General features: G+C 36.0%; 2 protein-coding genes across 2 annotated transcripts in view; both read right to left on the minus strand.

Moving 5' to 3' along the window:
• The window catches only part of LOC134252059 (sodium-dependent serotonin transporter-like), a 234,793-nt gene that overhangs the window by 110,886 nt on the left and 100,246 nt on the right, over positions 1-23,661 (minus strand). The window lies entirely within an intron of this gene.
• The window catches only part of LOC134251553 (uncharacterized), a 117,029-nt gene that overhangs the window by 70,792 nt on the left and 22,576 nt on the right, over positions 1-23,661 (minus strand). The window contains exons 4-14 of the mRNA XM_062733957.1: positions 16,294-16,428; positions 12,751-12,973; positions 12,051-12,189; positions 11,760-11,894; positions 9,258-9,361; positions 8,939-9,063; positions 7,225-7,337; positions 6,990-7,118; positions 6,778-6,877; positions 6,573-6,673; positions 1,516-1,683 (exon numbers count right to left, since the gene is read on the minus strand). Coding sequence (XP_062589941.1) covers positions 1,516-1,683; positions 6,573-6,673; positions 6,778-6,877; positions 6,990-7,118; positions 7,225-7,337; positions 8,939-9,063; positions 9,258-9,361; positions 11,760-11,894; positions 12,051-12,189; positions 12,751-12,973; positions 16,294-16,428 — 1,472 coding nt within the window. The remainder of the gene's footprint in view (positions 1-1,515; positions 1,684-6,572; positions 6,674-6,777; positions 6,878-6,989; positions 7,119-7,224; positions 7,338-8,938; positions 9,064-9,257; positions 9,362-11,759; positions 11,895-12,050; positions 12,190-12,750; positions 12,974-16,293; positions 16,429-23,661) is intronic.

Below are 23,661 nucleotides of genomic sequence, written 5' to 3' on the forward strand. Positions count from 1 at the left end.
AGAAAAGTAGATTCTGTTCATACCACCCATAGTTCAATGTTTGTTCAGGCTTTGTCTGTGAAATATACATGTATGTATATAATGGTGAAAAACATGAAAATGAATCGCATAATTGCATGAAAAATATGGAGATAAAGATACGAACAGTATTGAGCTCAAAAGTCCATTAAACAATACAAAATAGGAGCAGAGCAAACACAGACCTCCCAAACATCAGAGATGGGATCAGGTGCCATGGAGCAGTGAACATCCGCTGTTGACCGGTAGCACCCACCGTGAGCTCCTTTCATGATCGGGAAATAACGGGAAAATCTGTTGACATTTGGAGTGTGTATAATGATCTAACAATAAGTATGAAAATTGTCAGTCAGCATTTGACTTAATGATAATTGTATTTGCTGACAAGGTCATATTATCGACGTCGAGACTGCTGATTTTCTTGCTCCAGCAACTTGTTTGTCAATACTTACCTCGTTTTAAAAATTGTTCATACGTAGAGCATGCTCTTGCGGATCAAATCAACTGAGAGATATAAATCCTGTATACAGGTAATGAAGGTATATTGCTGCATAAGTACGGGAAGTTGACGATTGAAAAGTTAAAGTCATCAAATTTATCATGCAGCTTTGTTGTTAGATTACCATTAATGTCTTTTTCAAATAAAATATTTAAATATGAAACAGAAGTGTCCGACTTTGTGGTATCTTTTTTTCAAGCCATTTCAATCGACATAAGAATGAAAATGACCATCGTGAATTGACAATACGTCGTCAATATATCTCAATGTCAAGTTGAAGGCCACAGTAATTTCCTTCATTTCACGAATAAGATTTAGGCCAGATTCTGCTTCTTACGAATACAAAAATAGGTCTGTCAACAACAGGAGACAATTGGTTACCATGGCTATTTCAATAGATTGTTGGAAAACCTGGTCTCCAAAAATCACATAGATATTGTCAATCAGATTTTTTTTTAGTTTTTAATATCAACTTCAGAGTACTTGTGAGGATAATCACAATATATTTTAACCAAGTTATTTTTGCAAATGACAAATGACAAGGTGATTATATTTACGTGTTCCATTTTTGTTGAAATAGAAGTGTCAATTATATTTTTAAAAACAACTTGATTTAATTTATCGTGAAGAATAGTCGTATAAAGTTGAAAAGTCGTATAAATTTTAAGTTGTTGATTTTGGTAAAATCTTGTAATTTCAAATTGTCCATAAGATCCTTGGATTTTTTAAGTATCCACATCTGATTTACACTCCTTCTTGAATATACATGTATTGTTGCACAGTAATCTTAATTTTCTTTTTTAAGAAATGCTAACTTTAAATGTACATGTAATTGATTCAGAAGCTTGTGTGTCGATAGCTTGCCTCGTTTAAAAAAATTATCGTACTAAGCGCATGCTCTTGAGTATCAAATGAGGTGAGAGGTTAATGCCATTTGATTTCAAGTGAAAGCAGAATTATATCAACAACAAAAAATCAAAAAGTTGGAGAAAACTTACCTGTTTTAGCGTACCACGTTTAGTAACGAATTTGTAAACTCCATAAATAGGGATGCAGCTGATGGAAGAAGCGGTGATGCACCAACCTAATGCTTCAGCCCAAGGTGGGTACACATAACCCATTAATTGCATGCCCTCGTATTTCCAACAGGACAAAACAAACAGTATCTGAACGATAAAAAAATTAGAAAAGAAAATCTTATTGACCAAAAGTTCGTTTTAACTTATTCAATTTTTCTCGAATATTTCACAAAACTGAGAGTCTTCCAAGAAAAACACCTCTTCGTTAAAATCAGTGAATTTTTTTTTATTAAATCGGTCAATTAATATCTGCATTTACAAAATCGATCACACAATACAAAGTTTATGGGAAAAAGTCAAACAGGTTGGTTTCTATAAAGATTAAGCAATCAGATCTGCACAGATTCAGACCTGAGGGATAATCAGACTAATCGCATTAACCCGATGGTTGGGCGACTAATTTTCTTTTGTATCATCGGCTGAAAAACCATACATCATGTAAAGTATCAGTCACATTATCCAGCGTTGGGGTATACGATGAAAAACCGATGCGTTTTTTAATAAAAATGGCGAGTATGCCGGCCGGACACCTATAGTCATCGGACGGTGACTAAGGCCATTTGGCGAATCGGTGGTGGTCATCGGTAGAAAATAATGCCTTAGTCACATTTCCCGGCATGTGGCTGTAGAGCGGTGGTACTCGGTGGTAATCCTTTGTGTGAGCGATGCCCCAACATCGGTCCACATCGGCCTAGTAGTCCTTAAAGTATCAGTAACATTATCCAGCGATGGGGTATACGATGGGCAACCAGTGCGTTTTTTGATAAAAATGGCGTGTTTGCCGGCCGAACTTACAAAGGCCTATCGATGCATTCCTAATCATAAATCAATGTTCCAGGGTAATCTACCGTTGTATATTACACCGTTCATACATTGCGAACATCGTTCGTACATGTACGTCGGTCGACTATGGGTCAATGTTTGCTTGAACATCGACCGATTATCACCTGATGTCTATTGCCAAACACTCAACCCCCCCGCCCCCCGATGACTTCAGATTCAACGGAAACTTGATGATGCTCGGCCATACACCGACCAATCCTTGAAAGATGTGTTCATGAAGGGTTGCCGATGAGGAGCGATGTGGGGCATTGGTTGAGGCATTGTTGATTTTTAACTACAACTTATTATTTTCTACCGATGACCCCCACCGATTCGCCAAATGGCCTCAGTCACCGTCCGATTACGATCACCGGCCGGCAACCACGTCATTTTTATCAAAAAACTCATCGGTTTCTCATCGTATACCCCATCGCTGGATAATGTGACTGATACTTAAGTTGTAGTTAAAAATCAGCGATGTCTCCACCGATGCCCCACATCGCTCCTCATCGGCAACCTATCATTAACACATCTTTCAAGGATTGGCCGATGTGAGGTCAAGCATCTTCAAGTGTTCGTTGAATCTGAGGTCATCGGGGGGTTGAGTGGTGGGCAGCAGACATCAGCCGACCGTCGGTCGATGTTCGACCAAACATTGGTCCATAGTCGACCGACGTATGAACAATGTTCACCAATGTATGAGCGATGTAATATACATTGGCCGATTACCCTGGAACATTGTTTTGCATCGCTGGGCCTTTGTAAGTCCGTCGGGCAACCACGCCATTTTTATAAAAAAAAACCGCATTGGTTGCCCATCGTATACCCCATGGCTGGATAAAGTGACTGATACTTTAAGGACTACTAGGCCGATGTGGACCGATGTTGGGGCATCGCTCACACCACGGATTACTACCGGTCTACGGCCACCGGCCGAGAAATGTGACTAAGGCATAATCAACCTACGCTAGTACATGTATCAGGGAAAACAGAGTAGTCACATTATTTTTTAAAGCAAATATCCAGGGTATTAATAAGTTGTACACTTGGCCGTCGCCTAAAACCCCACTCACATCCCCAAAACGACTAACGTTTTGAAGCAATAAAGGAATTCTTCGGTTGACATTCGGCAGTTCATATTCCGTTGTCTTCCCCGATTTTGATCTCTTTTTTCGTCGGCCGACCAATTTTGTGTCCATCGGTCCAAGTTTTAATTTATTTTCTGCGTCGGTGGCCGATTTCTTCAGTTGAAGCAATCTGTCGACCAACCTTCGGTCATCGTCCGACCATCGGCGGTCAGTTTATAGCGTCGCTCGTCCGTCGTTCGACAGTAAGGGTTTCCAAAATTTCGACCAACGATTAAAATCAAACTGCACCTCAAAGCTCGATGATCGGGCGACAATTGGCCGACTTCTAAATAGTTAACCTATTAAAGTATCAGTCACATTATCCAGCGTTGGGGTATACGATGAGAAACCGATGAGTTTTTTTATAAAAATGGTGTGGTTGCCGACCGGACACCTATAGTAAACACATCTTTCAAGGATCGGACGAAGTATGGCCGAGTATCGTCCAGTGTTCGTTGAATCTGAGGTCATCGGGGGGGGGGGGGGGGGGGGGTAGTAGTGGTGGGCAACAGACATCAGATGATCATAGGTCGATGTTCGTCCAAACATTGGCTCATAGTCGACCGGCGTACGAACGATGTTCACCAATGTATGAGCTAGGCTGATGTGGACCGATGTTGGGGCATCGCTCACACCACGAGTTACCACCGGTCTACGGCCACATGCCGGGAAATGTGACTAAGGCATAAGGATACATGACACAAACAATATTTTGATGCATGGATTGATATTTTTTTTAATAGAAATGAAATAATAAATTCTTAAAATATATAGAAGTTTTCTTTGCTGCTCAGATATGCGCCGTTTTTTCGTTTTTTCTATGTAACTATTTACAACATTTTGCACACATTTTTAACATTGTGTCACAATCTTACACAATTCTCCCAATTTACCTTGCAAACATTATGTTACCTATTTGAATGTAGATGTATGAAAAATATTGCTGATTTCTGAAGAAAAAAGTTTTTTTAATGCCATTATTCAAGTCATCGGTGTTCCTAGGAATTTTAAAATGTGACTGCTACATGTACGTGTCGCCCGATACTCGTGTCGGCCGATCAAGTTCTTTCAGCCGACGATACCATAAAAATTTGGTCGCCGGACCATCGGCTTAAATGTGACCTAGGCATTATCATCGTTTGCTCGGCCGCTAGAATTCCTAAAAATCGACCGACGGACGACCGACTTTATAAACTGTCTGCCGATGGACGGACGATGATCGAAGGCTGGTGGAAGAACTATTCAACGACTAAGTCAATTGAAGGAATATGCCTCCGACGCAGACAGTAAGTATAATTTGGTTAGACTGCCATAAAATATATCGGCCGACAAAAAAGGTAATAATCAAGCAAAACAACAACCGATTAACTGCCGCCTGTCGCCCGAAAAATCCTATTTTCGCCTAAAAAGTGTCCACCCTCGATCGTTTTTGGAAATGTGACTTTGATTTTATTATGGAAATAAGTAGATCATCTTATTGTAGCCTAGCCGAAGAGGCATAACTCTTACAAATATTATTACCAACTTTTCACGTTTCCAACTATTTTACATGTGCTTTGATGAAATGATACAATTACTTAGTATCCCATAAATGCACATGTTCTAGTACAGTGTATACTAACGCGCGCGCCGATGGCGAATTCTTTCCGGAAATCATCTCAACAATAATTTAATTGCACGGCGGTTTGGCATGTTTCCTGCTTAAAATCTAGATACCCCTCGTCATGTACATGTTTCTTTTCAACCAATCATCCAGGAAGACGGCAAATGAGCAAAAATGACAGAAAAGAACGAATGATAGCTTAGAATCTAATGTAATGCGAAAAGAAACACCCAGAAGAGTTATCGGGATGAATGAGCTCCACCCCAACTCCAGAATCCTCGACCCATGGGCCTTAACATTCACAATTTTGGAAGAGACACTCATATGGAGACGCCACCACTTGCCGGTGGAAAGTTGCAAATTCTGTCCTATAGATAGTTTTTAGTTATCCAAAATTAACGAAAGTTATTTCCCTTTGGTTGTCATATTAGAGGTCAACATGCTCGTATTCTCTCACTATACAACATACTTTAACTTTATATACTGGCAATTGTGGGGTAGGAAGCATATCGTTTTTCCGAAAAATATACTTTGGTAAAGCCTATATTACTTCATAATTTTAATTCCATAAAAAAAACATTTCTTCTACACTCTCATAAATTTGGAGAGACAAAGAGGAAAAATTACCAGGTTGGTAAGAAAAAGAGGAAAAATTACCAGGTTGACCAGTGACCACAAATAGCAGCAAGGAAAATAACTCGGAGAGAAAATAAATCAAATTAAAACTTTCTATACTCGGCACTAAGGGCCATTGAGCAGTAAGGGATCTGTATCGTACCAGAACCTACTAAGACAGGAACCCCGGTTTATACGGTCTCATCCAAAGGACCGGATTCCACGTCCCACGATGGGATTTGAGCCCGCGACGTTAGGATCCTTACTTCGCGACTCTAGAACAGACGCTCTAACCACTGTGCCAGGAGGGCGACACTAACAAAGACTGACTTCTGCTGGCAGATAAATAGATAATAGAGGGTACATGTACATGATGTATGTAAACCGAAACAGATGATACATGTACCAGCGCTTTTTACTTCAAAAAGAAAGAGAACTCATAAAATAGTAAGAGTATTCTTTGCAACAATCATTGTTCTTTCAAGACCAAACGTTTCTGAGTCATTGCATGTCATAACATACAATAGCAATACCACAGGCGCCGCTATTCGTGTAATAGATGCGGTTGTATTCGGAATATTTGTCTCAAATGTAAATATAAGTAATAAACAAAGAATGTTAAAAAGTTCTCTGGAAAATACTTATTTGGTACTTGATCAGATCTACTGAGATTGTACTATCATATTGAAATAATCGAATGAACTAGACAACCATATTCTAACAGAAAATGGAATTAAAGACCTTCCATAATCAAACATCAATTCCGGAATGCACTGAGATTATATTTCACTAAAAATTGAAATACTCACCAAAAGACAAACAGGACAGATGCCGATCCAGCACATTTTCCAAAAGATCCCTGGCTGGTGACCAAGCATACTTTCAATGTCATTAGAAAATTTCTGACAACCTATTTTAAAAATGTGTTTCTCGTAAATTAAGCTTTTGATGAGGAGTCTCACTTCTTTATTTATTGATGAATTGAGAATGAGAATGCCTTATAATTTTGCCTACCATAAAACCAGTTGACAGCTATGGCTTCTATGAAACAAATAAAGAGTAAAGATATTGGAGCAGCATGGTTGTCCAACAAATTAATGACATACTGACCACCCTGAAAGAAATAAAATAGCTGTGGTACATGTGAACGATATTAATTTCAATCCTTAAATAACCTGCAATAAAGTTAATCCAAATCTTGAGAGTTTTAAGTCTGTTGTACTTACATTTGTAACAGTTGGCAGCGCTCCTAGAAAGCACAATAATATCAAACCAAGGACAAACAATTCTCTATGACGTTTAATTTTAGGATATTCGTCACAAACTCCTGTAATAATGGCCTCCAGTCCTCCATACTGAAAAATACGTCTTGTAGATCAGGTGATATTTAAGAATGCTGGATTATTTAAGTTTAAATTCCAGATAACAAAGTATCAACAAAAAGAATGTTTTAATACTTACAGTACTGTCTAAACCCAGAGTGATAAGCATAATAAAGAAGATAATGGACCAAAACACTGATCCAGTCAGAGTCGCAATGACCTCTGGGTAAACCACAAACACAAGACCTGGACCTGATAATAAAGGTGGACAGAAAGTTATTTATTTGTATTACTGAAAAACCACACATATTGTTTAGCTATTTTAAAAAGAAATAATGACCAAAGCCAAGCATCCCATAATCATCCAGTCGTTTGGCCAATTGTGGATTCTGACAAGTTCGAATACTTATTGATTTAAGAGCCGATAATTAGTAAATTCAAAAGTGAAAATATAAATTGATACCTAAAGTACAAAGACTTCTTTATGATTGTTTAAATATGTGATGTTTTGATGGTTTGCCGTCTGTGTTTTTTCCTATATAGTACTTGAAACAGTCGACGTACTTTTACAATGAAGCAGTCAACATACCTTTACAATGCAACAAATCTGAAATATCGCGACTCGTATGTCTGCAGAAAAAAACTGTAAAAACGTCAATTTTTCACATAAACCAGCTTTCCATGTATCAAAGATAATATTGATATGTATTTTTAGCAAACACCAAAAGCCTGTCAAAAATAAATAATAAGAACACAGGAAGATATCGGAATCTTTGATTCGTGATCTTTTGGTCTTTAAAAAAATCTTTTTTAGCATCAAACAGGTTTATAAAAAGTACGATATTTTAAAAGTCGGTGAAACTACTCAGTATTTAAAATGTAATCAACAAACGCACTTTAGTAACTTGTCCTTAGACCCTCATAACCCTATTTCTTTTGCCATTAACACCTCCATAGCAAACTTGATATGTTTGATGGTGAAAAGTCAAATGGTACTATACTTTGAACCTAGCTGCAGATCTGTAGCGTTATGGTTTTATATATTTGTCTTAGACCATAACCCTACAGATCCCGTAATGCAAAAAAGATGCAATTTACGGCGCAATATTTTTGCGCACTTTTGGGGAGAATTTCTCCACTTTCAAGCATCGGCCAATTAACTACCATTCACTCTAATTCTAGGCACAATATTTTTAAACTAATCTGTATATTTTATCCATCTTCCAACCCTTTATATTCGTCTCTACAGGTGATAAACTCGCTTGATTTAAATTATTAGTTAGATTGCTGAAAATTCCCTTTAAGCGAGTTTTATGCCTGTAGAGACAACTATAAATGGTTGGGAGGTGGATAAAATATACATATTGGCTACAGAATACGTCTAGAATTAGGTAGTGAAAGGTAGTTGATTGACCAATGCTAAAAAGTGGAGAAATTCTCCCCAAAAGTGCGCAAAAATATTGCGCCGTAAATTGCACCTTTTTATGTAGCGTTATGGTCAAAGACAAATATATATATATAAAACCATAACGCTACAGATCTGCGGCTACTTTCAACCATAACCTTTTATACAAGTTATATAAAACATTTTGTTAACATACATGTTAACACAATGACCTTTTTGACCCTTAAATTTATGATTATTACACCTATGTTGCAATTAAGTTCAAGTTTAATATTTACATTGTGTCTAATGCATTGAAAGGACTCAAAGTGCCCTTCAAAAATGAATAGGCGTGTTACCCGTGGAAGGGACGTTCAGTTCCACATTCAAGAATGCCACTGTCCTTAGAAACTTTGTTACAAGGGATACCAGGTATAAATGCAACAACTGTATAGTACATTCTACTCACCATTAGTGGGAAGATTCTCAATAGAGACTCCCTGAGCTTGTGCCATATAACCCAGAACAGCAAAAACGACGAACCCAGCCAGAAAACTCGTCATACAATTAATTATACTCACTGTTATGGCGTCACTGTTGACAGAAAGAAATGTATTTTGAACTTAAACAACCAGTATGGAACAAATTACTTGTAGAGGTTGTATTTTTCAAAACTTCTTTATAAAAGAGAGTATTGGTGCAATAGAGTAAATATAAACAAAACCTTTCAAAATATCAACGAGATAGTACGATTAAAGGTTTCAAAAATTATTTAGTTTTAAACTTACAAATAACAGTTGTTGTGGAAGTTATTGTAGCTAGACAAGGCTAGAAGAGTACCAAACCCCGGTCCTAGAGAGAAAAAGATCTGGGAAGCGGCATCGATCCACACCTTTAACAGAATTTGCAGAAACAAATTATTGAAGAAAAAAAACTTCTTTAGTGGGTGGATAAATCCATGAAATTAAATACCGATGTCAACGAAGTTGGAGAGTATATAGAATCGTTCTTTTGAGTGTGTGTGGGTTCGTATTGTAAACCTTTGTATGTAGAGACTCCAGCATACACAATGACATGTACCAGTAAACAACTTCAAATTTAGATCTATATATTCGACACGTGGTCATTGAGCAGTAAGGAATCTGCATCCTTTATCATGCCAACGCCTTTAGTAACACAGGCACTCGGTTTAACAGTCTCATCCGAAAGATCCGTTACTTTCCCTACCAATACCGGAATTCTTCCGAAGAAACAGTCACTACCTGACTGAAAATGGAAGACGCAGCTCGGCGAGCTAAAATCGAATCCCGCCATCCCGAAGCGAACACCACCCTTTCACTAGGCTAGTGTGGTCGGTCTAAGTAAGTAACAATTTTAATAATCTAACCTTAACCCTGTAACATAGGATTCTGTATTTTAGGATTACTGTACCTTTAATTTTCTTATTTGAATGCTAGTATTGAGTTTTATGCATGTAGTCAAGAACTATTTTTTCCTCGCCTTGAAATAAACTGCTTGCTGGAAGTAGCAGCAGTAAATATTCCTTACAAACGCAAAAAGCTTAATGAACTAACAGAATTTGACAGGACCTTGGTTACATGTATCCCGAAGATTACGTTCTAGCTAGTAGAGCTTAAAAAAACCAAGTTTGAAGAATGATCGCATATTCTACAAAGCCTTTTGTTTTAAAAAATCATTCGGACTGTCTCTAGATCTGATACGGATATGATGTATCTAACATTGTTATACCTTTAAAAATTTGTTCCTGTACAAATCTATACGAAAAAAAGTCTAACATTTTTAATGTTTTGCTGAGCGGGCATAAAAAAATCGATGTTGGACCGCTGAGTGAGATGTTGGACCGCTCGGAGAGATGGACCGCTTACGTCACAGAATGGGCGGAGCTTAATCTCATTTTCATTCGTTGGTATTAAACAGTGACAGACCTGATGTTACATCACTGAATATCGTACAAAATACATGTATGTAAAAAAAAATGAAATGAAAGGTATAACAAAACATTTATTGACAGAGTTCTCGGGCAACATGCGTTTTGTCGGACCCTCGAACCAAACTGTCTGCCTTCGGCCTAACGGCCTCAGGCAGACAGTTTGGTTCTTGGGTCCGACAAAACGCATGTTGCCCTCGAACTCAGTCAATAAATGTATAATGTAACATGGTGAAAACGAACAATATTCATGCTCAAAAGTCCATTCAAACACTTCGAATCATGAGCAGAGCAAATGCGGACCCCTTAAGTGGAATCAGGTGCCAATTACTTTTGAGGGTTAAGCATCACCTGCCTACCGGTCACATCCACCTGCTCCTCATTAGCTGCCATGATGCAGCCCTCTACGATATTCTATCTGACATTTTCTGGAGAGGGCTGCAATTCCAAAGATCTCCTTATTTTGCAAATATAGTTCTTTAAAACATGAGCGATTAAAGGCAAAATAAATTGTTTTTACATTCAACTTACTTCTAATAAGACGAACTTTTTATTCACTGTCATCAACATAGTCCGTTAAACGTAAAAAAAATGGTAAAATAAATCTGCGTGTTTTCCAGTCGCTCTCTTCAGCCAAACATTGTACAAAGACGAACATACTGGTAAGTTTAGCGATGCAGGCGATAAACGGGATGACTTCAACTTATCTATCTTCAACTTCCCTTAATTATGCAGCAATACATGTATACCTTCATCATACATGTCTCAGTTGATTAGATACGCAAGAACATGCTCTACATATGAACAATTTCTTCAACGAGGTAGATTATTGACAAACAAGTTGATGAAACAAGAGTTTTAGCAGGCTTGTTTAAAGTCATCATTTCGTCAATTCTATGGTCGACCTTGTCAGCAAATACAATTTATCATTGAGTCAAATACTGACTGACGTTTTTCATACTAATTGTTAGTCCATTATTTATAAACTGAATTGACGACCGATTTTTCCGTTACTACCCGATCATGACAAGGAGCTCACGGTGGGTGTGACCGTTCAGCAGGGGATGCTCACTCTTCCTGATCCCACCTCTGATGTTTTGAAGGTCTGTGTTTGCTCTGCTCCTATTTTGTATTGTTTTATGGACTTTTGATCTGGAATACTGTTCGTTATCTCCATATTTTTCATTTCAACTTATGATACAAATTGTTCGTAACATATTTGATATTATAATCATTTGTTCTCTGATAGTTCCTAATGTTTTCAAACTCAATGTTGAACTGTAAATATTTGATATCAAAATATAAAGGATGTAAAGGATGATGTAGAAGAATTCTTATCCACCTGTTCGTCCAGAAGTTTGCTCCAGACAGGCGTGATATAATACTTAATGCCGTCTGCTGAACCGGGCAACATACAGCCTCGAACCAGAAGAATTACAAGTACAACATAAGGCACTGTAGCTGTCACCCAAACTGCCTGAAAATTAGTCAGAATTAAAAGAAATATTTTACTTTCTAAAGAGCTCTTTTATTTTATGTATAGTTTAAGTGATAAATATAATATCTACAAACAGTACAGAAAAAAAGGAATTTCTGTTGTTATTACAAGGGAGATTGTACCTCTTTAAATTACCTTTCCTGATGACTTTATTCCTTTCCAAAGACTGAAGTACACGATTAAAAACACAGCGGCCAGCGATAGCACCAGTTGCCACCGTAGACTTCCTATGTCTTCTATTCCGTACGAATGCTGTACCATCAATACTTCATTGCTAAAAGTGTTTTATTTGAAATAAAAACTTTATAAATACTGTTTAAGGTAGAACCTTTATCGGAAAAGTCTTTATCACAAGATTGTCATACTTTTCAAAATGCTAAATTAGCACTCGTTTATCAATCAGTTCAAAGCACATGAAACGGCAATAATCAATCTTTATTTTCTGGAGTAAAGAAGATGATTTTAAATTTTAAAAGTGCATTAATTTGAAGAGTTTAAGTCACCATCCCCCGGTCCCAGAAGGGAAGAGGGGATGAATAGATGTCATCTGCCAAAATTGGTTGAAATGGTTTGTTTCAGAGAAAAACTGAAAATGTTCACAGGTCTTCGAACGAATACGGACCTAAACAGATAGCAACAAGTCACCTAGTCAAGCAGGTACCCTAAAACTAGACTTTGCTGTTCAACTCATACCGGAGCGGGAAAATCATGTGACAAAATATGAAAAATATATGCATTACATATAAATAAAAAATATTTATATGTAATGCATATTGAGAAAAATATGTAATGAATGCATTGACACATATTTAAAGTATGAAACTTGAGTACTTACAAATAGTATTCACCAGCGGCGCTTATGGTATGATTTGTTATCAGACTCCTGTTGAAATTCGTTGACAGGGACATACAATTTTCTGTATTCCATGTGTTATTGCAATTTTCCCAGGGGACCTCAGACCGAAAGGAGGCAAACATATAAAACACGCCCCATGCTATGATAGTGTTATAATAAAACGCTACAAATGTGGCTACCAGGCAAATTCCATAACCCACACCTACAATGTAAAAAAAAGTTGTGTTTGTGATTCACGATGATGCCCCCGTATGACAGCTTATGGCTTAGGCTATAAGTTTTTCAAGTGCAAGTAAAATCCAAGGTCAAGGTCAAAATTGTTGGTATCCAGAGAAAAGTCACAAACAATACACCTGTAAACTATGAAAATCCTAGTACTAACTATATTCAAAAGTTATGACCAAGGTTAAAGTTTTTAAAAGTGGGTCAAATTCTAATGTCAAGGTCAGAGGTAGAAAAAATATTTATCCATTGAAACGTATTGTCACCATAAATACACATGTAAAGTATGAAGGCCCTACCACAAACTTTCAAAAAGTTATGGCTAAAGTTAAAATTTGACATTTTTCTGTAAAAAAAAAGGGGGGGGGGGGTCCAGGGCAAGAGGTGGTGGCACCCGAAGAAAGGTATTGTCACTAGGAACACACACACACTTGTGAAATAGGAAAAGACAGGGCAAAAACTATATACCCCGAATCATTGATTACAGGGGCATAAAAACAAGATAGGTTTGTGAAATATTGATGCTCCTGTTTGGCAGTTTTGGCGGAGAGTTGAAGTTTCTCAAATGCAAGTCAACCTCCAAGATCATGTACAATGTCAATGTAACTATATTTTTAAAAATTAAAATTTTGTTTTATAGATATATAAGCAGCATCACCAAATGTGCTGAAAGTTTCGATTCCTTTAAATCAAGTGCTGGTCTCGGTATTTTTTTCGTTACGATAAAAGTCGGGTTGCAGGTTTTGGCGGTATATCTGAGAAGTACTAGTATAGGAGAGAAACGTTAGCCCACAATTAAGTGTCTATATACATGTAGTACATTTCATCCAACGACTCATTTTTAATATTGTTTTCATAGCTTCTCCGTTTTAAATGTTTGTCACGAATTCAGGTCGATTTCTGATTCTGCTTATGAATTCTAGTTAACTTGAATTGTTGATGCAAAATTCGTAAGCCGAGAACATTGTTAAGCACATTATCTCGTGCTAGAACGCAAGTTATATTTCAGCAATCTTTTGATGGTGTCTTTGTCAAGTCCTTACCTCTGTTTTTATCACGTCTAGCATAAAAAAACTGCCTTGATCCATTGTTATGTACTTCAGTGACATTGAGCTCGTATTAGTTTACAAAACAAGAAATGAACTTTACAATAGTTAAATAGCTTCGTTTCTCTACCGTAACATTAAAATGAAATTAACTTAAGTACAAACGATAAAATTCTTATCCTAGAACGAGGTACTTTTATTATCCCACTGCAACAAAGTTTGGGGGGGGGGGTACAGTAAACCACGAGTTTGCGCGTCTTAGTGAGCAAGTGAGTGCGTGTGTAACGATAAATTGCATAAGTAATCGGATATTGTGAGGGTGTGTCCTGCTTTGTGATGATTGGCTTGTTATCCCCTTGCAACAGAGTTGGAGGGGATAAAGTAACACAATCATGTGTGAATGGTTTGTTTGTGGGTGATAAAGTAACACAATCGTGTGTATATGGTTTGTTTGTGGGTGATAAAGTAACACAATCGTGTGTGTATGGTTTGTTTTTGGGTGAGTTATGTCTTATGTATGTTTTGTTTGTGGGTGTTATGTCTTATGTATGTTTTGTTTGCGGGTGAGTTATGTCTTATGCATGTATGGTTTGTTTGTGGGGGAGTTATGTATGCATGGTTTGTTTTTGGTTGGGTTATGTTTTATGTATGGTTTGTTTGTGGGTGAGTTATGTCTAATGTATGGTTTGTTTGTGGGTGAGTTATGTCTTATGTATGGTTTGTTTGTGGGTGAGTTATGTCTTATGTATGGTTTGTTTGTGGGTGAGTTATGTTTTATGTATGATTTGTTTGTGGGTGAGTGGTTTGTTTGTGGGTGAGTTATGTATGCATGGTTTGTTTTTGGTTGGGTTATGTTTTATGTATGGTTTGTTTGTGGGGGATTTATGTATGCATGGTTTGTTTGTGGTTGGGTTATGTTTTATGTATGGTTTGTTTGTGGGTGAGTTATGTATGCATGGTTTGTTTTTGGTTGGGTTATGTTTTATGTATGGTTTGTTTGTGGGTGAGTTATGTCTTATGTATGATTTGTTTGTGGGTGAGTTATGTCTTATGTATGGTTTGTTTGTGGGTGAGTTATGTATGCATGGTTTGTTTTTGGTTGGGTTATGTTTTATGTATGGTTTGTTTGTGGGTGAGTTATGTCTTATGTATGGTTTGTTTGTGGGTGAGTTATGTCTTATGTATGGTTTGTTTGTGGGTGAGTTATGTCTTATGTATGGTTTGTTTGTGGGTGAGTTATGTCTTATGTATGGTTTGTTTGTGGGTAAGTTATGTTTTATGAGAAATGGATGCGACGTAATTTGCATCTAATGCTGTCTTGGGAGGAGATGCTCCGCTTTGCAGTGTCCTTGTTTTATTTTCGTTCGGTCAAGAAAACATATTTCAACTTGCAATTGATATAAAGGTCTATGCATATTTCTGTGAAAAAAAAAAACTTCAATCGATTAATTAACAATAATATTTTTAATATTACCACTGCACACACATCAATGATAGAATGATAGAATATACCATTTTCAAAATATTTTCCTTGAATTGTCTCAAAACATATCATCTATACAGGACTTGCGCAGCTGCAAGCAATGATTGCGTCAATAGTCAGTATTCTCAATTTCATGTCATTAAAAGTGTAAAAATAGAGCAACATTGGTACGATATCATTTTCTAATTTTGAAAATTGCATTTGAAAATTATTTATCGAGATCCTTACTAAAGCTGAGACGATAGATCGAGATATCGATAATGCCAATTCTGTGTGAGGGCGATACGAACGTCAATGCATATGGTTAAATATTGGTTAAATATTGAAAAAACGCAAGATAATTCTGACTTAATAGGTTATTTTTGTTTATGTAACATGTTGTGTTTCATAAATAAAATAAATGTGCTAAATTATAATATAAATAGAGATGTGACATAGATAATAATAACACAACTTGAGTAAAAGAATTTTGTTTGTCAACGGCTACAAATTAAACATATTGTGATGAATATCGTATCGTGACTCAAATATCGTTATACAATGTACATATCGATCTAGAAATGTTGAATTATCCAAGCCCTAATCAGTATAATACACTGTATGGACAAAAAGATCCTTGCCAGTAAAATTGCAACAATTTCAAATAAGGACTTTTCCAGATAAATATTGCACGTATAGACCCTTACATGTAGCTGTATTAGAGTTTTTTAACAGGAATATTGGAGACATAGTTCCTGATTTATTTAGTAAATATTTGAATAAAAAGTTTACCAGTAAACATTGGACAAATCCTCTTCCACACACTGATAGCACCACATCTTTGAAACTGTCCCAAAGCTAACTCCATGTAAAATAGAGGAAGTCCCAAGAAAATCAACATCAACAAATATGGCACTAAAAATGCACCTGCAATAAAAAGCAATCAGTCTAAAGAATAATTTTCCTTTTTTTGTATTCTGTTTTATTATACCTCTTCAGTCACCAGTTGTTATAGCTATGTAGTGTACCGGTACTTGGATTCTCCTATGACAGAAGATTATCTGGATAATGTTTGCAAAAAAAAAATGTTTTTATTTCTGTTAACGTTCAGTTATGAGTATCTGATTCCAAGAGAATTCCGCAACATATCTAAGAAAGACCAGAAAAAGGGACAAAGATCTCTTCTTAAGTCCTTTTGTGAAAACATATAATCCAAAACATATTAATATATTTCAAGAGGCAAGGAAGAACTTTACAGTCATTGAACAGATTAATTATCTTCAACAACTAATACAGAAATCGGACTAAATTCACAGCCAAAAGAAAATACCGCAAACAAGAGACCCATAGGCCTTATAGGTCACCTGAGCATCATGTAACAACTTTCCAACGATTGAATTTCTTTCGTGTTTCAAACAAGAAGCCAAAACATTCCCAATTTTGAAAGAGGCATCATTTCGCAACATAATTATACACTTACATAGCATGCTTTTGGAAACTTAATACCCATAGGCAAAGTAAGGAAACAAAAAAATCTACTAATCAGTAATAAACAGCAATAATCAGTAGTGCTCCCACCCCACAGGAACCCCTGACCCTGGGGCGACACTTTTCGTGGATTTTTTTTTCTTTGAAAAAAAACACCCTTGTTCATCATAATTATTTTTTATTTTACCAAGGAGCAGATTTCAAAGCATTAACTCTTTTCAATATAAAAGCATTAGAACCACCCCTCTACGGTAACCCTGACCCGGGGGTTTTGAAATTGAATATTCTGGAAGAAGGAACCTTGATCGTCTTGACTACATGATGTATGTATGTGGTTCATCTGCTTAGTACCTAGGAGCAGAGGAGAAAAATTTCAAAGAATTAATGCATTTTCATTATAATTAATAAAGTCCAACCCTAACACCAGGGGCCACGAAGTTAATAATTTTGGAAGAGGCACCATCGCTCATCATAACCATGTATGCAGTCGGTTTGTTTAATTCCAAGGAGCAGATCTACTCTAGAGACTTCTAGATTTTAAAAGAATTTATACATTTTCATTTTATGATTTTTATAGCCCCGCCCTAACACAAGAACACTGACCATAGGGTCATGAAATGCACAATTTTTGAAAGAGACATCCTTGCTCATTATAACTACCGGGGGTATGTACGTAATTAGTTTGTTTATTACCCAGGAACAGAAAAGAGGTTCAAAGAATGAATGCATTTTTACTATATACTCAATAGAGCTGAAATCTTGACCAAGAGGTCATGAAATTCACAATTCTGGAAGAGACGCCCTTCCCCATCACAAATATACTAGACTGTTTGTTTAATGCCTAGGAGCAGAGAAAAAGTTTTCAAAGAAATAAGGTATTTACACTATATAATCAATATAGCCCCAACTTGGCATTAGAGTCCCAACCCTGGGACCACAAATTTCACAATTTTGGTGTAGGACTCAATGCTTATTACAATCATGCCAACAGTTCGACTACTTGATGTCCGGGAGTAAAGAAGAAGATTTTTTAGATGGCATCAATTTCAGTGGTTTTGGCCCTACCTGTCAGGCCAAAGTTGGGCAGGGACCAAGAAATTAAGAATGTTTGTTCCTCTCCAACCATACATGTAGATGCTAATTGCCAACATTGGTTTCAGAGAAGAAGCTGAAAATGTTCAAATGATAACGAATATTGCACCACGACGGACGAAAGTCACCTAGTAAGTTGATCCTGGTTATATAAATATTATTGACCAGAGTTGAATTCAGATTAGGTTTGATCACATGCAAACCCGTATTTACATCCCGATAAAAGTTTTTAAATGATACCGTACCTGGTTACGTATATTTTATATTTGTGATTGATTTGATGTACATGACAACGGATAACCAGGCATTTAGCAGGATACCTCAAACCGTCCATATCGTCTATTAATAGAGTCAATTAAAATTTCATTGTATGTGTCTGTGTGTATAAAATACTTATGTAAATCCAACAGGCAGAGTGCTAAGTGTAAATTTTCTCCATTGATGATATACGAGTATATTCAATGTCTTACATGTACAGTGGTACTGTAATAAACATTTAAACAATTGCTTTTAAGTTAAATCACCATGAAAGAAAATCATTTTAATAGAAAAGTGACAATGGGGGTTATATAATAGCTGTATAACATTAAAACCGGATCCGTAAAAGTATGGACCTTCCTTAACAATAAATACATGCATTTTTCTGCTTTTCAAATGTTTATGGTGCATGTGCGTCCTTTGCTTATAAACTAAAAATCAAACATACTTTCGAAAATTCTGCTTCAAAAAACTGTAATTTGAAATAAAAGAGCCAAAGTTCTTAATCATATTTACGAACGCAATAAATTACGTTTTGACGTCGTCGGCAGTGTGCCGACAGCCATTTGTTAGATTAGTTTAACAGCCGTGGTTTAACAGGGTAAAACGATACTTATAGAGATAATTCGTTGATTTTTCTATGTAGTATTCAAAAAATGTTGATTATAATACTTGCAAATTCTTTAAACAATATAAGATGCATTTTTGAGTACTTTATTATTTACTGCTAATACTAGTACGTGATTTTATGATAAATTTTTATGCAATGTACATGTAAACTGTACATATGAATTTATTCAGTATCCAGTTATATTAAAAAAAACACAATATTGTTCACAACAATAGTGCAATTTTGCTTTAATCAAAGCTTATAAATAGTTCTTTCACGCAAATATGAACAACAGAAGTTTATAAAATGTTCTTTTTTTTCTGTCATTGAAATAGATAATTACAATTTTGCAGCAAAACTTTCTGACCTCAAAGTTGCAGCTCATAAAAGTTTAATCTAATAGTATTAGTGAAATAAAAAAAAAAAGATATTGAAAATGCATTTTTCGGGGACCATACTAAAAAATGGTGTCAATTCTCCGGAACTGCTTTCCCTACGAATAATGGAGTTGTTGCCTAACGTAATACTGAGCTGTCTGGAGCTTGTTCTGGAAATGCCCTTATAATATCTGGAATTTCCTGTTAAAGCGTTTCCGAACGATAAATACGGATTGTCTTCCTCAATTAAAATTAGAAGATGAACATGGACCAACGAACATAATCAGTTATACGCAAGTTTCACAGAATAGTATATGTTCAGGTATATTTCGGCCATACTTCTTTGTTCAAAAGGTAGATATCTCCCTGGAACAAAAAAGCAGTTTCTAGGGAGATACAACTTGCAAAACTGACGGAGCCTAATTGTCTTAATAAACTTACATTTTTACAACAAATTTTCAAAATATAGTATTGAGAAGTTGTGCTAACAATCTTTTACGGTTGCATATTAAATTTTGACCGCAATCCTAGATTATTAATTATGATTATATATTTTCCACTTAAAATTAGGGAATAGAGATTTTTAAAAATTATTCGAAGTTGATTTCAAATCACCGTAGGCTGTGAGATCAAGTTATTATTAGTTTTCAAAAGCCATCTTCTTGCAAACACTTAACATTCATTTTTTTTCTTTGCATGGAAGTATGAAAAACTGGATTGCCAAACTTCAGCGCAATGGCTTGCATGTACACGGAATCATCTACAGAATGTGAAACCACCATTTTAACAAGTTTACTTGCATATTTAAAGATTTTACAAAGTGTTGTTGATATTAATCTTTAAGTCAGTTTCAGATTTGTCCCATTACAGCATATTAAAAGACCATTTGATTTGATCTTCTGTGTTGATACATGCAGTATTTTCACCTATTAATTAAAGTTTTACCATTTTTCAAGATACAAAAACATTGCAACACTTGAGTGCCTTTTTATTTTTGAATGAAATGAAAAAATATTGCTTAAACAATAACTACCTCAAGTGATTTGCCGTGCATGGATTTTTTCATCCAAGATTAATTCTCAGCACGCCATAAGACTGATTTTCAATGAGAAGGCGTAATGCATTTAAAACTTCACTCTATAGAAAATACTTCGAGTTATTTATCTAAAACATGTACGGTCTCTTAGAATACTTTATCTACAATTCATGAAATCTCTGAAAAAAAATGAAATACACATGCAAACGATATTCTAATGTACTCTTAAAAAAGATTAAAGGTCTCTTCACTAAAAGACTAAATTGAAAAAAAATCATGTAAAAAATTTTTTAAAAGAAAACTTTTCTTCGAGATCAGTTGGGCATCTAAGTTAGGACCTGCAGATAACTTCATCCTCACTTAAATTCAGCAAATAGATCAATTACGGTTAGTAGTCTGTCCAACATCAAAAATTAATAAAGGCCTTTAAAAATATTAGTAAGTGAGACAGAAACTATATCTCACGATGTTTTAAAGATAATACAAAGTTAACTAGTGGGTATTGTTTTTATTTTTGACCAAAACAAAAAAAAAACAAAAAAAAACAACGCTTCCCCTTCCTTACCAACATTAACGAATGTAATATTACGATCAGGTCAAAATTAAATTGCATTGCATCTCAGCTTAAATTCCTTTGAACTGTTTACAATATTTCAAGTCTCCATGTAAAATGGGTCTCAATATATGGTCTGGTCTTATTTTTCCTAATTTGGCCTTGAATGAAGAAAGAGGTCAATTTTAACCATTTAGATGCAGCGCATTTTGTTTAATCTTACCTTGTTGTTTGAAATCCTTGTGTAAAAAATCTCAAGTTATGACCTGGACAATATTTTCACTTAAAGGATTGACCTTACCTTTATTAATAGATCAAGGTGATAATGTTCCAAGTTTGAAGTCTTGCTGTCAAAGGGTCTAGTCGTGTTTTCTCATTTTTTTTTTTATTTTTTCATTAAAACTTGAAAAGTTTGAAATTGCTATGCTAAAGGGTAGACAAGCTATAGCCTGGACTCAATTTTGATGTAAAAGATTGACCTTGACCTTATAATTTGCATAAAGGTAAAAGAAAATTGGTGGCTCGCATCCAGCCTTCATTGGATCAAGGTGAAAAGAATTAAAATGCTTGCATCCAGCCTTCATACCGGCTCTGCATGTTCCAAATCTGAAGTCTTTACGTCAAAGGGTTCTGAAGATATGGTCAAATCATGCTGTTTCTCTGTTTGAACTTGAAAGAAGAAAGTTTGAAGTCCTATTATGAAAGGGTTTTTAAGTTATCGCCTGTACTCTATTTTGATATAATGACTTTGACCTCATAATAATTGGATCAAGGTCAAACGTTTTGATGGCATACATGCACCCCTCCTTCATATATCCTCTTCCAATTCTAAGTTTCTATGTCAAAAGGTTGTCAAGTAAAGTAAAATCATGTTTCTTTTATTTGACCTTGAAGGAAGAAAGGGGTCAAGGTCAAAATTTTGACGCGTTTCATCTTGTTTCAATGCCATCTCTCTATGTTAGAAGTCCTAATATCAAAGGTTTCTAAATTTATTGCCTGAAAATCCTTATGTCAAAAAGTTATCAAGTAATGACCTGGACTACATGTATATTTTCATGCAAGAGAGTAAACTCAGGTGACTTATTGCTTATCTGTTTTCGTCCGTCGTCGTCCGTCGTCCGTCTTCCGTCACGTGTTAACATTTTAACATTTTTAGCTTCTTCTCTGCAACCTATTGGTAAAGGGAAACAATAATTCAGAATTTCACAGTCCCTGACCCCCCCCCCCCCCCCAGGGCCTGTGGGTAGGGCCAAAACCACTAAAATTATTGCAATTTTTAAAAATCTTCTTCTTTTCTTCTGGACAACAAGCAGTCAAACTGGTATGATGGTAATCAGCATAGATTCCTTTACCAAAATAGTGAAATTCATGGCCCCAGGACCAGGAGTTCTAGTCCTAGGGCGGGATTAAATAGATTATATACTAATAGTGAAAAGGCATTATTTCTTTGAAAATCTTCTCTGCTCCTTGGCATCAAATAACTTAGTACATAGTTAGTATTTAGTACATAGTTATGTTGAATAAGGGCTGCCTCTACCTAAATTGTGAATTTCATGGCCTCAGGATCAGGGGTTACGGTGTTGGGGGCTCTGTTGATTATATAGTGAAAATGCATATATTCTTTGAAAATCTTCTTATCTGCTCCTGGGTATTAAACAAACTAACCAAGTACTAGTACATAGTTATGATGAGCAAGAATACCAACATTGTGAATTTCATGGCCCCTGGGTCGGGGTTTTGGTATTAGGGCGGGGCTCTATTGAATATATAGTGAAAATACATTAATTCTTTTAAAATCTCCTTCTCTGCTCGTTGGTATTAGCTAAACTAACCAAGTACATGGTAATGTTGAATAAGGCTGCCTCTTCCAAAATTGTGAATTTAATGGCCCCAAGGTCAGGGGTTCTTTCTTAGGATGGGACTCTATTGTTTATATAGTGAAAATGTTTAAATTCTTTAAAAATCTGCTCCTGTGTATCAAACTAATGAACTATGTACATAGTTATGAAGAGGAAGGATGCTTCTTCCCAGTTTGTGAATTTCATGACCCATGGGTCAGGGGTTCTGGTGTTAGGTTGGGGCTCTAATGATTATATAGTGAAAATGCATGAATTCTTTGAAAAACTTTTCCTTTGCTCCCGGATATCATGCCAATGATCTAAATACATAGTTGATATAGAAAAGTGACCCTTTCATAATGGTTAGTTTCAGGACCCCTGGGTCAGGGGTACTGAGAGGGGATGGGGTTGTAAATAGTTTGAAAATAAATCAATGCTTTGAAATCAGCTCTTTGGTATTAATCAACCATTTAAGATGAAATCAAATTTCCAAAATTTGGAAATATGTAGCGCTAGGGTTAGTGGTTCCTGTGGGTGGGGTGCACAGCTGGTGGTTATAAAGTGGGAAATGCATTTTCTGAGTATTAAGTAACCAAAGTAAGCATGCTAAGTGTACGATTATAAAAAACAATGGTTGCTCTTTTGTTGGTGATAATGATACGAGAAAAACATGAAATATTCCAATGGAATTGTTTTCAATGAATTCTACCTGTCGGGTTCTTCTCTCCTCAGTGGTCTCATTATCACAGTTTAGATATGTGAAAAACATCTACAGAAATACATGTATATATTAACACTACCCTTACAATTTATTACAAAATAACACAAAAAGTACTTCTTATCTTTTCCTTTAGGGGGACGGAAGGGGGGTTACTTCGTTACTGTTTTGGCCAGCCATTTTACAAGCA

Source organism: Saccostrea cucullata, unplaced genomic scaffold, assembly GCF_032062105.1.
Source record: "Saccostrea cucullata isolate Sc308-1 unplaced genomic scaffold, CSIRO_AGI_Scuc_v1 ctg1, whole genome shotgun sequence".
NCBI lineage: Eukaryota > Metazoa > Mollusca > Bivalvia > Ostreida > Ostreidae > Saccostrea > Saccostrea cuccullata.